The following is a 14,978-nucleotide window of genomic DNA, read 5'->3' as shown; positions in this document are numbered from 1 at the left end:
CTTTATGTATAAATCAGATATCAAATCTCACAATTTGACATTATATCAGTATGATCTGCATGTGTGGTTTCTGGAAAAAAAACTATTACTAACTACTAATTACAAACTAAACTGTTACTATATGTGAAGTAAGGTGGGAATGATTGTAATTAACTGTTATTAAATGATCAAATATTTGAAAGAAAAATCGTTAATTTAAATAAGATTGTTCTGATATATTAATATTGTTTTTATTTTTATCCTATTTTATGGCTTTTATTGGTTATTTTTATTATTATTGTTTATTTCTTCTTCTTTTTCTTGTTCTATTGCCTTCTTGATTTCACATTGTGTACACTGGCAATCCTATATAAAAGCATCCTCTATGTAAATGCCATTTCTCTCTCTCTTTCCTTTTTTTCCTCTCTTTTCTCTCTCTTTCTTTTTTTGCAGCTCCTCCTCTGGCATTCCTTGGTTCTCATTCGCACTATGCTACTCTGGCTAGCACTCGACCATACATCAGTGACTATCTTCCTTTTTCTTTGCATATGCTCCTCCTCCCTTTTGTAATCCAGTTATGGCCTTATTCTGATCCTTTAGCGACATTCTTGGAGCTGAACCCACTAACACTGCATCTTGCTTGGAGGCATAGCTGAAACACACCTGTAGCAGTTGTGTCGTGGCATCGTCACTGTTTGCTACCTGACCTTTAAGGACGCCATCCGTAATAACCACCCGAATCCACATGCCTTGCTTGATGTTTCCTTCCATTGCATTGTATATTAGACTGCAGTGGACAGTAATGTTACAGTGATGTTTCACCATAGCTTTGCCCAAACCTTCACTCATCCTGTCCTGCTGATCTCCGGTCTCAGGCTGAGCTTTTCATTGGCTATCGTAAAGCAAATATGACCTCACTGTTTGCTAAACTGTTCATTTAACAGCTAACCTTCATTGGGAAATGAGTAAAAGGCACTTATCAGTTTTAGAAGAAGTTTCTAGTTTTTCTGTACTGTCTGTTCAGGACTTTCTGTCTGTGTCCTTCAGTGGTGTCGGCACAGTCATTTTAACATTGTTTACCCCGTTAACGTTTGTAATGGTGTGTTGTGGTTTTTCCCAGCTGATATTGTTAATGTTCATTGCTTTTATGTGTAAGTAGCAAACTTGTCCTACTGCATCAACTGTCCCTGACTCCAAAACTCTTTACTAGTTCTACCTTCTTACACAGACTGGTCCTTTTCCATCTGAGAATATAGAGTAACCATCATTTCCTTGTGTGGTTTGGATTGTAGTCCAGCTTTTTAAATGATATTTTCTTGCCCCTAATCCTCACTTCTAGACCTTGTTCAGTGGTAAACCACTGCAGAATGTTGCCGTTAGTAATAGCATCAATCAAATACAACAGCATTTAAACAAAGGTTTGGATTACAGAAAATTCAATAGTTCAAGTTTCCTTTCAAATTTTAGTACAGGTGTCTTATTTCAATGTATTTATATATATTTATTTAAATTTATTTATAAATATATAATATATAATATAATTTATATTATATATTTATTTATAAATATATAATATGTAATATAATTTATATTTATTTTATAATTATATATTTATTGTATTATTTAGTATGCATTTATAGTATAGTATATAGTTTATTTATTATATTTAATACATTTTGTGCATGCAGTTAGGGGGTGTGGGAATGGGAGGTTTGACTTAAGAGTCAATGCTTAAGCAGTCAATGCTGCTCAATAGTAGATCATACATCTCTATCTGAACTCTGCCCGAAGTAACATTCTGCTGAACATGACCCCGCTTTCCCTCTTTCCTTTAGTGTTCCTTTCATCCATCCCTTTCCCTTTCCTCTCTTCCCACACATTCCTCTCTTTCCGTTAATTGAACCGATATCACATGATTGTCCTTGTCCCTCCTCATGAACCCGTTGCATGATGATGTTTTTGTTTTTGTTTTTTTGTTTGTGTTTATGTTTACCTTCCCTCTAGCCCCGCCCTCGTCATCCTCCCCTCTCTCCCCTGGCTCCCAGATCCCCAGTAACAGCAACTCCACCCTGTCCAAGAAGAGACCCCCGCCCCCTCCCCCTGGACACAAACGCACGCTGTCTGACCCCCCTACCCCGCTCTCATACACCCCTCATTGTAAAGGTGCGCCATCAGAACATCTCAACACAAGGAACTCCCATTCCTCCTACCCAGGAACAGGTGTCGGCTGCATGATTCTGACTGATGTGTTCTGAGCTAAGGACATTAGTCCAAGAAAATGTAGTCCAAGATTTCCAAAATTGATCCAGCACTGTTAATCTAAAAAAATTCTTCAGTTCAGAGTCCTACTGCAAAGTGTTTCTCTTCTCATCTAATATAGGAGAATTCCAGCAGTTCCTAGAGTTTCAGAATAATTCAGTTATTGAAATGGTTTATTGTAGAGAAACGTAATGATGATAGGAAAAGCAACCAGTGCTGTTGAAACTTTGTCTCAAAATGAGTAACTTTACAGGAGAAGCACAAAACATTCTTTACTTGCAATTTACAGGATTGTTACCCCCCAAATAATATTCCTGACTGTCCATTTGTTATGAAATTCTGACACAACACAAATGAAAGCTGTAATTTTAAATAGAAAAAAAATAGAAAATAGACAAACTTCATACAAGCTTTTTGCTGCTCAGCAATAATGGCAAAAGCGGTGCATTTCAGCGTTCAGACATCTGGTTCTTCCCACCATCACTGAACAATCTGAACTATTAAGTTTCACTGGAATGGAGCATTTTATATCAAACCACTCTGAATGATCATGTCTTTTGCAGACATTTTGAAAAAAAAAATTGTAGAATTTTCTTTAAAGTTACTTTTTACTGCAAGATACCTCAAATATTGAAAGGCTCTCTTTTGAATAAACAAGGACACATAGTGTCACTAAAGTGAAGCACCAAATGCTATTAGTGTGCCACCATGTGCAGAGTCTTTAACCTGCTAAATGGGAGGGAGAGTAAGGAAGGTAGGAAGGAAGGCAGGTGCTTCACATATAAAAAGTAGGGTACATATGGCGTTATGTATTGTTTTGCATCACTAACAGTCATTTTAAAGCTTCAGCCATTACATATAGCCTGTGCATATAGCCTGTTTAATTTATAGCTATGGCATTTCCCATTGACTAGGGTTAGCGCTGCACAACTCTCATTAGAGGCTAAATCAATGTATAATTCACATCAGGGACAGGAGTCATTATCTAATAAATGTTTATTATTTTTAATTTAATATTATTGTTTGTTTTATTATATAATGGTGGTTTCTATTCTAAAAGTTTAAGGTGAACCAGCCAGGAGGAATGGGACCCGTGCTGTTGTATTTATGTTCCTGTTCATAATCATGTTCATAACCAATGGTCAATTCTTGCTGTCTGTGTGATGTCCTAAAGTCCCTGTTTTTAATCTAGATGTTAGTTCCAATGTCTAGCTGTATTTAATGAGAAATCCATAAATCTGCTCTTGCTTTTTGCTTATATGTCAAAAACACTTAGGTTCATGTTTCAGTTATACAGTAGTTTGCAGTAATTGTAGGAGCAATAAGTCACATTTATGGCATGAACATTATTCCTTGTGTGTGTGATTGGCTAGGACAGTAATTCTCAAACTGGTCCTCAAGGTCCTCCTAGACTTACCTTTTTGTTCGATTATAACTCCTAACACATAGTGGACTACCTAGCTGCACCCTAACAGATTTGAGAACTACTCTTTCAGCCAATTAAATTCTTTTGGGGTAAGAACTATTTGGTGTCCGAAGTTTCCTTTTAAGTTGTGGGCTGGTTCTACAGAGCTGCTGTAGCTAACAAGTGAAGGAAGCTTGTGATCAGGTTTATGGGGTACAAGCTCCTATTGCTTGCTAGTTGCACTGCCCTTCCAGCTCCAAACTTAAGAAGCAACTTCAGACCCCAAACAAGGTTTACACAAGGTCTACTTATTGCTCCTTTCTGACAGAAAACACCAGAGCAAATTCTACAAAAAACAGCTAGAATTGAAGCACAAAAACTAATGGAAGGCTCAGACTAACAGTTAGCCTCTACTTGTACCCATTGACCTTTCTTCTGATGTTAACTTCAGTGCTTTGCATGGTGCTGAGTAAACTACAAAAGCTGGGCTTGGCCAGGCATTTTTCTAATGTCGTTCATGATAAATGAAATGATAAGTTCTCTGTTTTTATAGTTATATAGTTTTAATATTATTTTTAATACTTGGATGCAAATCCAATCTCCAAAGTCATATGACTGCCTAACGTCTGGAACTCACTAATTTAAAAATGTGTTATTGTCCAAATCCTTATGGACCTGACTGTATGTCATTTAATATTTAAACACTACATATTTATCTACATACAGTTACATATATATTGCATATAGTTTAACTAGCCCCATTGAGTGGGTTACGTCTGTAAGGCAGTCACTGTGCATTGCCCAGGTTCTGCAGTTCCAGCAGCTCTGTATCATTAGTACACAGTGTTCTGTTGCATATTTTATTGCATACCTTGTCTGCAAGAGTGCAGTTTAAATAGAAAGCACCTTCAAAACTGCATATTGATTATATACCTTCCACTGACTTCATACTTTCAGGAAGTGACTCCACACCACCTCCCATCAACAAGATGTCTCCAATAGCAAACCGGTTTGAAGGGATATTACAGCAACAAAGGTAAATAGACCTTACTTTGTGTCTGGTTTTCTAAACAAATAAACACCTGCTGCCCAGAGAGTTACATAAGTAGATTAGATAAATAGTACAGAATAATATGTAGTATAATCTTATTCATTAACAGATGAAATGTGGATGGTAGCTTATTAGACTCAGTTTCTCAACTTTAGCTCAACTGTAAATTTATTTTCTTTTATTTATTTATTTTATTTATTTTTTGGACTGTTTTATTAGTTTTTATTTATTTGTCTGTATGTTTGTTTGTTTGCTTTTTTAAAATGCTGTGGTTCTGCTTTATCCAGTTAACTGAATTTTATCCTAATGAACAGATGTGCACTGAAGCTTCATGTCCGGGGCAGAATCGTTAGCAATATGGCAAATCCTTAATCACACCTTTAAAGTTGTTGCATAGTTTATTTGATAACCGTGTCTGTCTGGTCTCTCCCTGCATAAATAACATGTAATAAATAAATATCCGGTCCTGTTTATGTTGCACAGCACTACGTCCAGTACCACTAAATCTACGCTTGGCCCAAGGGTTCTTCCCAAACTACCTCAGAAGGGTAAGTTACATGTCCACTGTCTATAAAAAATGTATCATTGAAATGACTGATTGTCATAGCTTTGGCATATATGGAGTATAGCTCCGTATGTATAAAACATTTACAGTGGCATGTGTACGTTTGGAGGTGATCTCCAAAAGTTCATGATGAAAATTGTTTGGTGCCATTTTAGAGTGAAAGAATGAATCTTTCACTACTTGTTGGATTGCTAGAAACACAAATAATAAAGATTTTTTTTTAATCGTTTTTATATTTATTCCTTATATTGGAAATCTGTGTGTAGAGCATGTCTTTCTGTCAACTGGGCAAGATAAATAAGAAACTGAGGGTCTGAGTGCACAATGTGTGTTTCCATGGCAATGTACAAACTGAGTGCACAATGTTAAATGGTTTACATAAACTTTGTCTTTATAAAACTGACCAAATCAAAATGACCAAAATACACTTTAATAATACATAGTTATTGGGACTAAGGTGTAAGCTAGCCTACACCTTAGTCACCTTAGCTACAAGTGAGGTCAGATGAAATGTGTTGAATTATACTTGGGCAAGCTGCCAAAGTGTGAGAAATGCTAGCTCTAGACAAAAGATCAAGATCCTCTCCTCTTTGTGTCCTCAGTTGCTCTGCGCAAGATTGACACCATCCACCACCCGTCCGTGGACAAACCCAGCCAGCCTCCAGAGCCTGCACTGCTGTTCCAGAAATCTCTGCAGGGATCTGACACTCCACAGAAAGTTCCTTTACCTGACAAACCTCAGCCAGGGGACCTACCCCCTAAACCCCAGCCCTCTGAATTACCCCCCAAACCTGGGGAACTGCCTCCTAAACCACAGCTATCTGACCTGCCCCCCAAGCCCAATCTTGGAGATCTGCCCCCCAAACCGCAGCTGAAGGATCTCCCCCCAAAACCCCAGCTGGTCGACCTCTGTGCCCTCAAACCTGTAGCCCCTGAACCTGTTCACAAGCCCCCTCCCGGAGAGGTGGCTCCCAAACCTGAATCACCAGAAACTCCAACGTCCAATCAGCAAGCAGAGCCTTCATCTCAGCCCACACAGCCCACTGAAGACACCAATGGAAGCCCTGCGTGTGCCCCGGAAACAACCCCAGTGCCGCTGCCTAGGAAGATCAACACGGTGAGTTTTGTTTGTTTGTTTGTTTTGGTTAAACTTGGAACAAATTTTAAACTTAAGTGTCCCAGGATCTTTGCTGATGCTGCTTTTAGCTACTACACTCCAAAATGCTGGAACAACCTTTCAACCAATGTGAGAGAAATCTTTAAGCACAAACTAAAAACCTATTTATTCAGTCTGGCTTTTATGTTGTGTTTTGTATAAACTTTCTCTTAGTCTTAATATCCATTCTTATATACATTCATTTGCATTAGATCTGTTTTTATTATCTGCAATATTTTGATTTATTTTTTCTGCTATTTTATTTTTTATTTATTGATTTAGTTTGATTTTGTTTTGTTATTTAACTTCGTTTAACTATCGTCTTCATGATTTACCATTTATTTTCTATGAAATGTTTAATTCTATTATTATTATTTTTATGCTTTCTCTATCCTATCCTTATTTCGTCAATCACTTGTAAGGCACCTTGAATTTCAGTTTAATTAGTCTGAAAGGTGCTATATAAATAAAGTTTGATTGACTAATTGATTGAGGATCACCTAAAGATGCACACTTTATAGACCTTGTATCTGTAATCATCTTTAACAGGTTTCTTCAGCTGTGAGTGCGGTCTGTTTGCTATCTAGCGACTGAATGTGTGACCGAGGGCCTCACACAGGGCTGCAGCAACTCAAGAAATATAGATCATATGATCTGATCAGCTAAAATCGGCTAAACATATTTGGACTGAATATCTGACACACAGCCAATCCCTCCATCTCTCTTAATATTTACAGTCTTGTATGACAAGTTTTTGAGTTTATTTCATAGATCTGCAGGCAGTGCATTAAATCACATGCTCTTAACAGGTGATGAGGAAAGATCACTGATTTATGCCGATCAGGCACAAATCACTTCTTACGCTAGCAGGGTACACACAGTTAAACAGTGGGCAGCCTTCAATGTTGTCTTTTTTTCTTTTCTTTTTTTGGAAGTATAACACACTTGTCATTTTGGGTTAGTTAAAATTTACTGGTTTAGAAAATGTGGAAATTGAATAAAAATGAAAACGTCCATTCATGATCTATTTTGTTGTTCTCTGTCCAGGGGAAGAGTAAAACACGACGAGTAAAGACCATCTATGACTGTCAGGCGGACAACGATGACGAGCTGACGTTTGCAGAGGGTGAGGTCATCGTGGTGACTGGAGAGGAGGACCAGGAGTGGTGGGTGAGTAAAACTACAGCATCTCTAAATAATCCTGTGGTTCTCACTCCTACTCCTAAAAGCACCACATTCATTACATGTTTTGGAGTTGTTTCCTTTTTAGGACACAGCCTGACTCAGAGGGGGAGTGTAACTTACCTGATGAGGGGAGCTGTTACAGCATGGAAAACACTAAAACATGCATGTGGTCCCCGGGGCTGGGTATAAGTACTGTTAACACCCAGAGAACAGGAGACAGCAAAACACCAATGGGAAGACTTGTACTCCCATCAGGACTAACTCATAAACTGCCAAAAGGAGCATGGCTGTCATATATATTTTCTAATTCTACCCTGATAGGCTATGTGTGTAGTGCAGGTAATCAGTCAGAATTGGAGAAATAGAATGTGCTTTAACTCACAACATCTCCCCAGGCATGGTCAAAGCTGATTGGCTCTTAGAAGATGAGCCTGTCTGCCGTTACTCATTTTGCCAGATTTGTAGCTCAGGTAGATCTACATGCTCATCAGCTCTGCAAGTATATTCAGTAGAGCCATGCTCTACAGATTAGGCAAAATCAACGGAGCACAAACAGGAAAGCTTAAGTTATCGATTTAGAGCACGTAAGTGAAGCAAGAATTAGGGATGTCCACAACCAATCCAGTAAACTTTAGGTTGTTTGGCTATTTTAAGCCCAGTCCAGTTCTGATCCTTTGTTTTTACTGCTGTGCTGCTGTGTTCTTACACAGTGGCCTCTGGCTTTGCCTGGGCACCTTTTAACGAACAATATTCCCAGCCTGCAGCAGTGAGGAGACTTCCTAAAAGATAGCAAAGCAGTTTAGATTCTGCAATGTAGAGCTGCTTTACAGGAGATCATTGACATTTAATATATTTGCAGTAAAGAGAAAAGCAACACTCTTGACTCGTACGGAATATGCTATGCAGAAACAAATGCATGGCCACTGATGACCCACACTAGAGAAGCCCTTCTCAAGTCCCATGTTCTGCTTGTGAAAGGGGCCCCTGACAGCCTCGCCAGCCTTACTAAACGTTTGAAAACATTAACCCTTTCATTCCCATGCTGTTGAAATCAAAGGTGACATTTGAAGAGTAAGCATTGCCTTTTGCTTTAAAACCATAGACTTCCTGTGGTTTCAGTGATCTTTCTCCCCTCTAGCCCCAGCTCAGTTCAGCTTGTACCCACGCTTTGTACGTTTCTTTTTTTCGCACATACTTACACAGACACGCAAACACCTCTTTTTTTTTTCTGTCACCATCACTTTTCAACTTGATTTCTATCTACATCACACCATCCGTTACTACAGACAATCGTTTTTTATGTTTTTCCTCTACTTAGAAAAGAACTGAAAAGCAGGACAAAACAAAGAAAGAAGACTCAAACAAGACCTGACTGTCTGAATTGCTTGTGTTACTTTTTCTTTTTAAGGCTAATTTAGCTGCTAGTACACTAAACACGGAAACTGCATTCCTTTTAGCCCTTGCAAGGAATTGTTAAAAAATTAGATTTATTTAGTTGTTTTTTTTTATTTAGTTGTGATGTGTATTTACATGATGAAAGTCAGTTCAAGCCATCATCTGTGTTCCCATGGCAGGGTGTTTACTGATTGGTTCTGAACTCATTTAGTCATGTTAAAGCGGTGTTTTTAGGGTGTTTTTTAGTGGGTATGCATTAGTAAGTTGTTTAGTAAAACCATCAGAGGTGGCAGGAGCACAGTCCCTTACTTAAATAAAATTTGAAGTTTGGTTTACTTACTTTGGTTTTTTTTACTCAAGGACAAGTATAAAATTACAAGAGCTAAATGTACAGCAGTGCACTTGATTAGGTGCCTGATTTGAAGCTGCCTGATAAATAAATTGAATTGAATTTTCTGCTTTGAAAATATAGTGAGTAAAAAGTATAGATTTTTCTTTTGAAATGTGGATTTAAAAATTATTAGGTGAGAGGTATACTCAAGTAAAATACAGATAATTTTTTTAATAACTTAAGTATTTGTACTCGTTACTTCCCACCTCTGAAAACCATACTTTGAAATGAACTTGGGTCAATTAAGGACTTAATACTTTATACACAAACCTGAGTAAAAACACTTGTACATAACCAGTGCAACCCAGTCCTGTTGACTTATAAGACACGTTTCTAATAGAAGCCAATGGGCAGTTGCTGAATTCTGCCAATAATAATTTCAAATAAAAGCATAAATAATGCATATGAATTTGAAATATTTGAATTTCAATAAGATCATATTAAATAGTTTCAGATACTTTTACTTTGCCTCAGGTTTTCTAGTGCCCATGGTGATCAGGTTGAAGCCTGTATAAAACTCACTCACACCACTAAATTAGAACCAGTTTGGAAACATGTACACATTTGTAACTTAATTTATAAATTACAACAAAACTCAAAACCTACATAAGCCTTTAATGACTGCTGACAAAAACCCACATAACATTTATGTCATGAAGGCTTATTTCAACAAGGAGACAGTTGAGAATGAAATGACATTAAAAACAGCCTTCATGGTGTCTGAAGCCTTTCTTAATGTTTATGTAGTTTTATGTCAGTTATAATGAATGGCTTATGTACATTTTAAGTAGCCTTATTAATGGACCATTGAGGTTCTTCCCCTTCAGTAAATAGTAACTCAGGTTTCTGACTAGAGAATTTGTATTCTACAAAATGTATATTGCTGGGTTCATTCAGCAAGTCCCCAGTTGCTTCTATTCTGGAAAGTGTGTTTTGAGTCAACAGGTCTATTAAAGGTCTGTTAAAATGATCAACCATGTCTGTGGTAATCGACATTCAGCAGACAAACACTAGGTTGAAAAACCCTGGGGTATGCCTTTAAATTTGTTCAGGCCATAAGTAAATAAGAAAATAAGAGGTCTGTCAAAAACCACTTGTTACTTTAATCACCCTCTCATCTCTGTCTGTCTTTCCTTTTTAGATTGGACACATCGAAGGGCAGCCGGAGAGGAAAGGCGTCTTCCCCATGTCCTTCGTCCACATCCTGTCTGACTGACACCCACGACTCAATCACCAGCCACGAAGCCCAGCCCACCTTGTTCATGTCTGACTGAGATGAGCACTGTAAATAGCTGTCGTAACTTCCACAGGACTTAATAGAAGAAATAGAAATAGAAGACGAAAACCACAAAAAAGTGCAAAAAACGAAACCCCGTATTAACTTCCTCACCGGCAAGGAGACGCAGTGTGACGAGTATCTAACTTTATCAGTGTTATCATTCCTGTTTAGAACAGACTAGCACAGCCAAGGCTGCATTTACCCACATCCTCCACTTCAGCTGTTACTTCTTGCTTTTGTATATAACGACTGTACATAGATATATCGGTGTTGGCTGCACACAAACACGCGCACACGAGTGTTTTGTGTTTGTGTGTAAATATAAAAACCTTGTGTTAGTGTGACAAACGTTAAAAAGAGAAAAAAAAATATTAAGGTGTGTACTCGTATTCTGCCCGTCAGCTAACCACTCCCAGGGCCGGTTCTGTTCAGTGAACTGTAAAGTATTATTGCGGACTGGTCAACGTTGACGTGCTTTTGCCTTGCAGACTTAAAGGAAGGGAGCGAAAAGTGGTTGTGGACCTTAGAGAGCGCTGATCATCTTAAGACTGAACTGTTTTTACCTCCACATCTCTCAGCATACCACTATAGCACGTCTAAGGATGGATTACCTATAAGTCGTTTACTATCTCTCGCCCTCGTTTCTCTCCTGTGAAATGATTGAACCTGTGTAATGCACACGACCCGTTATTGTGGTTAAACCGTGCGTGGCCACTGTGTCCTTGTCTTATGTCAACAACTTCCTTCCACTTCTACTGATCCGGGGCTCGCCAGTCTCATCTTTACACAGGGCACCGCTCTGAAATGTTGGCCGTCTCGGTACGTTACGTACCATCAATACGCTTCATTCTACTTCCTTCACAGTTCCAGAAACAAAAACCATTGAGGTTCTTCTCTTTACATTCCCTTTCACCCTCTTTATTATTGGTGAGCATTGAAGGCATTGAGAAGATGACGATACTTGAAGCATTTCATGCATAAGGAACATGTTTTTCCATAGTGTGTTTTTTTTTTCTTCTCAAAGATATATTTGAGGAGTATACTGCAGAGGGTCCTGATGCAACACTAGCTTGTCCCGCGATATTCAGGTGCTGCCTCTAACCACAGGTAACTAGCCAGTTCTTAGACTGTTTTTTATGTTGGGAGACAATACTCAGGTTGTCAGTACAAACGAAACGCAACAGAGCAGACCTAAACCAGAAGCTAACTCAGCACTCACTTTTCTGTCACTCGCATAAATCTGCTGTGATAACACAACAAAGAGCCACATGGAATTTGTGACCTACAGATCTGTTTCAATAGATGAAATAAAATACTGTTTGAGATGGAAGGGTGAAATCCAGTGTATTGTGTAATCTCTTTGCTACCTCAGGGCTGTATTTGGACTAATGTACCATACTGTGCAAAAAACTGTGTAGATCTTTAATTATTTCATTTCCAGTCAAGTTTATCAACATCTAGAAAAAGGAGGGGAGGGTTGACCAGTCCAGTCATTTCCAAGTTCCTAACTGTGAATCCTCCGATCAGGTAACGGTACCAGTGCTGGTAGAGTGAAGGTTGGCATGTGTGTCCTCTGAGTCACCAAGTCAAGTTGATAGAGACTAACGCTTAGGGGCGATTTATTTGTTGGCTGCACTAGCCTTAGAGCTCCAGTGGAAAACTAAAGAAGCAAACTTGATGTTAATAGGCAAGTCTGTTTACTTGGTGGCCATCTTTGCAGTTACGCAAGACTGTGCTCCTATTTGTGTGTGTGGGAAGAGGTCAAAATACTGGAAACTGAAGGTTAAATAACAGTTTCAAAAACATTTTAAATCCGTGATAAAATCTGACTCTCATTAATAGTTTTGAGAATTTGGCTCAATATTGTACTGAATATGATGTTTTTTGGGTACTGCACAGATCTCCACACTGATGGGGGCTTTTTCCACCAGTACTCCAACTCTCCTGCTTGTGCTGTAACCAGCAAGCTGATTGGGTCTTTTTGATGAGGGGTTGAACTTTAGTACTTTACCAAGTTAAGCTTTAGGGGAACTCCCATTCATATTTCAACTAGTGACTGGTCTCTTCACTCTGAACATCTCTGTTCATATACATGGAGGCAGGAAAGACTCAAGTTGCTCTAGATTTTGTTGTCAGGTGATTGTTGAGGGATGCAAAAAAAAGTCGGGTTGCTCCTAACATCCTAGTTCTGTATCAACTTTCACTCCTAAATGGACAAGTGGGGCCCTTTCTCTTCCAGCCCATCAGCATTCACAACAGTGGATTTCCCCTGCTCAATGCAGCCCTGAACGGCTAGGGCAATCTTTTGGCCAGTCCTGTGCTGGGAACTACTTTCAAATGCAAGCAGTTGCTTCAGGGACATCAGGAAATTGACAAGATGCAAATTCCAGTTTGTAGAGGTGTTACAGGCTACATCACCACCAAACACTACATCAGTGTTCATACAGCAGTAAACAGTCACTCTGAGAGGCTTGAAGTTTAATACCTTTAATTACCAGGTACATAAAGTGGTTGAAGCTCCATGAGGCCTATGATCTTGGGTTTGGTATAAAGTGCAGCAAGTTCTGCAAAGCTAATTCCCTTATCTACTGGATGGTAGCTTTTTTGCATTGTAGACAGTAGGTTCATGAGTTGGCTGCTGCTACCACTGCAACTCTTACAGCACAAGCCCCTCCCCTCAAGGCAAGCCATCTGAGCCCTGGCTGGAAGTGTTGCATATGACCAAGGCTAAATTCACAACTGGTTCCCTTAGTTGAGAATCAGCCATTTTATGATCCATCACTACCTATGCACAGTTTTGCCCTTCTTCCTTGCCCCTTAAAGGCCTGAAGTAACTTTAAGTTTAAACATGGCAAGATTAAGACATGCAGTTTTCAGCACCAACTTCTTTATTTCACCTTCAGGTTTACAATGTTTGTACAAATAGCAGACCTTACTTTAACTCAGAACGCAGATCCAAAATACAGAAGTACTAACTTGGGTAATTAAATTAAATTTTGCAGTCTAGCAGCTTACAGTAAGAACTAGATACTTAAAGTTAAGACAATCAGCTCTGCCCACTCGATTTGTCAAAAGAAGCAGCTCCACTTTCAGGTCAACATAAATTACTATGTACCATCATTAAACTCAAACATACAGCCACAAGGCCCACATACCAGACTGCTGGTAAACAAAGGAACAGTATAAAAGGGGTAAATGATCCACTCATTTTGATACGTGAGCTTTCTGCCCTGTCTTCTTGGTTTGATCCACCTTCTCCACAGACTTGATCACCCCTACAGCAACAGTCTGCTTCAGGTCCCTGGCAGCAAACCGCCCTGAAAAGAGACAAGACTGCTTATGGCCCACACTGCTGCAAAAAAAAAAGGTCAGGTTCATGAGAACATATAGATTGAGCCAGTTACCAACCCTGCACACCTACAGTTAATGATGGACCTAGAGAACATTAGGTCCATGGGTGGAGGGTTGGTGACCACCACCAAATTCTAGCAAACACCTCACCTAAAGGTGGGTAGCTAAAGAAGCTCTCCACACAGAGGGGTTTGATGGGGACAAATTTGACTGTGGCTGCATCTCCCGACACCAGGACCTGGGGCCAGTCCTCCAGCTTTTTCCCTGTGCGCCGGTCAAGCTTCTCCCGTAGCTCTGCGAATCGGCATGTCACATGGGTGGTATGGCAGTCCAGCACTGGAGAGTAGCCGCTCTTGATTTTGCCTGGGTGGTTCAGAATTATCACCTATGGGGAAGGATACAATCATTGTAGAGTAAACACCAATTCAGCTCATTCTGCCTGTATTAAATACTGTCCAGCAAAGACAACAGGTTCAGGGCAAGGGATCTCCATGCAATGTTCAACCACCATTACAGCTCTACAGGATTTCCAGGGTCTCATCCCAACACCTCCCCACCCCTGTTTCCAAAAGCCTGAATTTACAAGTCTAGGTGGTAGTCAGTAGGGCAGGGGATCCTACAAGACGTACACTTGGTCTTACCTGAGCGATAAAGTTGCTGACATCAGATGGCGGGTCTTGCTGGGCATTACCAGCAACATCTCCCCGTCTCAGGTTTTTCACAGCCACATTCTTGATGTTGAAGCCCACATTGTGGCCAGGCAGGGCTGTCTGAAGCCCCTGGTGATGCATCTCAATCGACTTGACCTCTGCAGTCAGCTTGGCTGGGGAGAAGGTCAGCACCATCCCAGGCTTCAGGATCCCAGTCTCAATCTTACCCACAGGAACTGTGCCAACTCCTGGGAAAGTCAAGCAAGGGAAGAAAAAAAAAAAATTCAGGCTTGCCATTGGGTGAAAAGCCAC

At 39.6% G+C, this 14,978-nt stretch overlaps 2 protein-coding genes across 7 annotated transcripts in view; one reads left to right on the top strand and one right to left on the bottom strand.

The window, feature by feature from the left end:
* asap1b (ArfGAP with SH3 domain, ankyrin repeat and PH domain 1b) overlaps positions 1-11,995 on the top strand; it is a 104,774-nt gene extending 92,779 nt beyond the window's left edge. For 2 of the 6 annotated variants that reach the window (XM_072691029.1, XM_072691020.1), the window contains 6 exons: positions 1,984-2,142; positions 4,601-4,679; positions 5,178-5,242; positions 5,862-6,376; positions 7,463-7,585; positions 10,528-11,995. In XM_072691029.1, coding sequence (XP_072547130.1) covers positions 1,984-2,142; positions 4,601-4,679; positions 5,178-5,242; positions 5,862-6,376; positions 7,463-7,585; positions 10,528-10,602 — 1,016 coding nt within the window. In that variant the 3' untranslated portion in view covers positions 10,603-11,995. Of the gene's footprint in view, positions 1-432; positions 502-1,983; positions 2,143-4,600; positions 4,680-5,177; positions 5,243-5,861; positions 6,377-7,462; positions 7,586-10,527 lie in introns of all 6 variants that reach the window. The other 4 variants (XM_072691044.1, XM_072691036.1, XM_072691061.1 and 1 more) reach the window with 3 other exon arrangements.
* Positions 11,996-13,869: 1,874 nt separating this feature from the next.
* Positions 13,870-14,978, bottom strand: part of eef1a1l3 (eukaryotic translation elongation factor 1 alpha 1, like 3) — a 2,418-nt gene continuing 1,309 nt past the window's right edge. Inside the window, exons 5-7 of the mRNA XM_072691073.1 lie at positions 14,658-14,914; positions 14,167-14,401; positions 13,870-13,982 (exon numbers count right to left, since the gene is read on the bottom strand). Of these exons, the coding sequence (XP_072547174.1) occupies positions 13,870-13,982; positions 14,167-14,401; positions 14,658-14,914 (605 nt within the window). The remainder of the gene's footprint in view (positions 13,983-14,166; positions 14,402-14,657; positions 14,915-14,978) is intronic.

This window comes from Salminus brasiliensis, chromosome 1 (genome assembly GCF_030463535.1).
Source record: "Salminus brasiliensis chromosome 1, fSalBra1.hap2, whole genome shotgun sequence".
Classification (NCBI taxonomy): Eukaryota; Metazoa; Chordata; class Actinopteri; order Characiformes; family Bryconidae; genus Salminus; species Salminus brasiliensis.
This window is presented reverse-complemented; position numbering and strand designations above follow the sequence as displayed.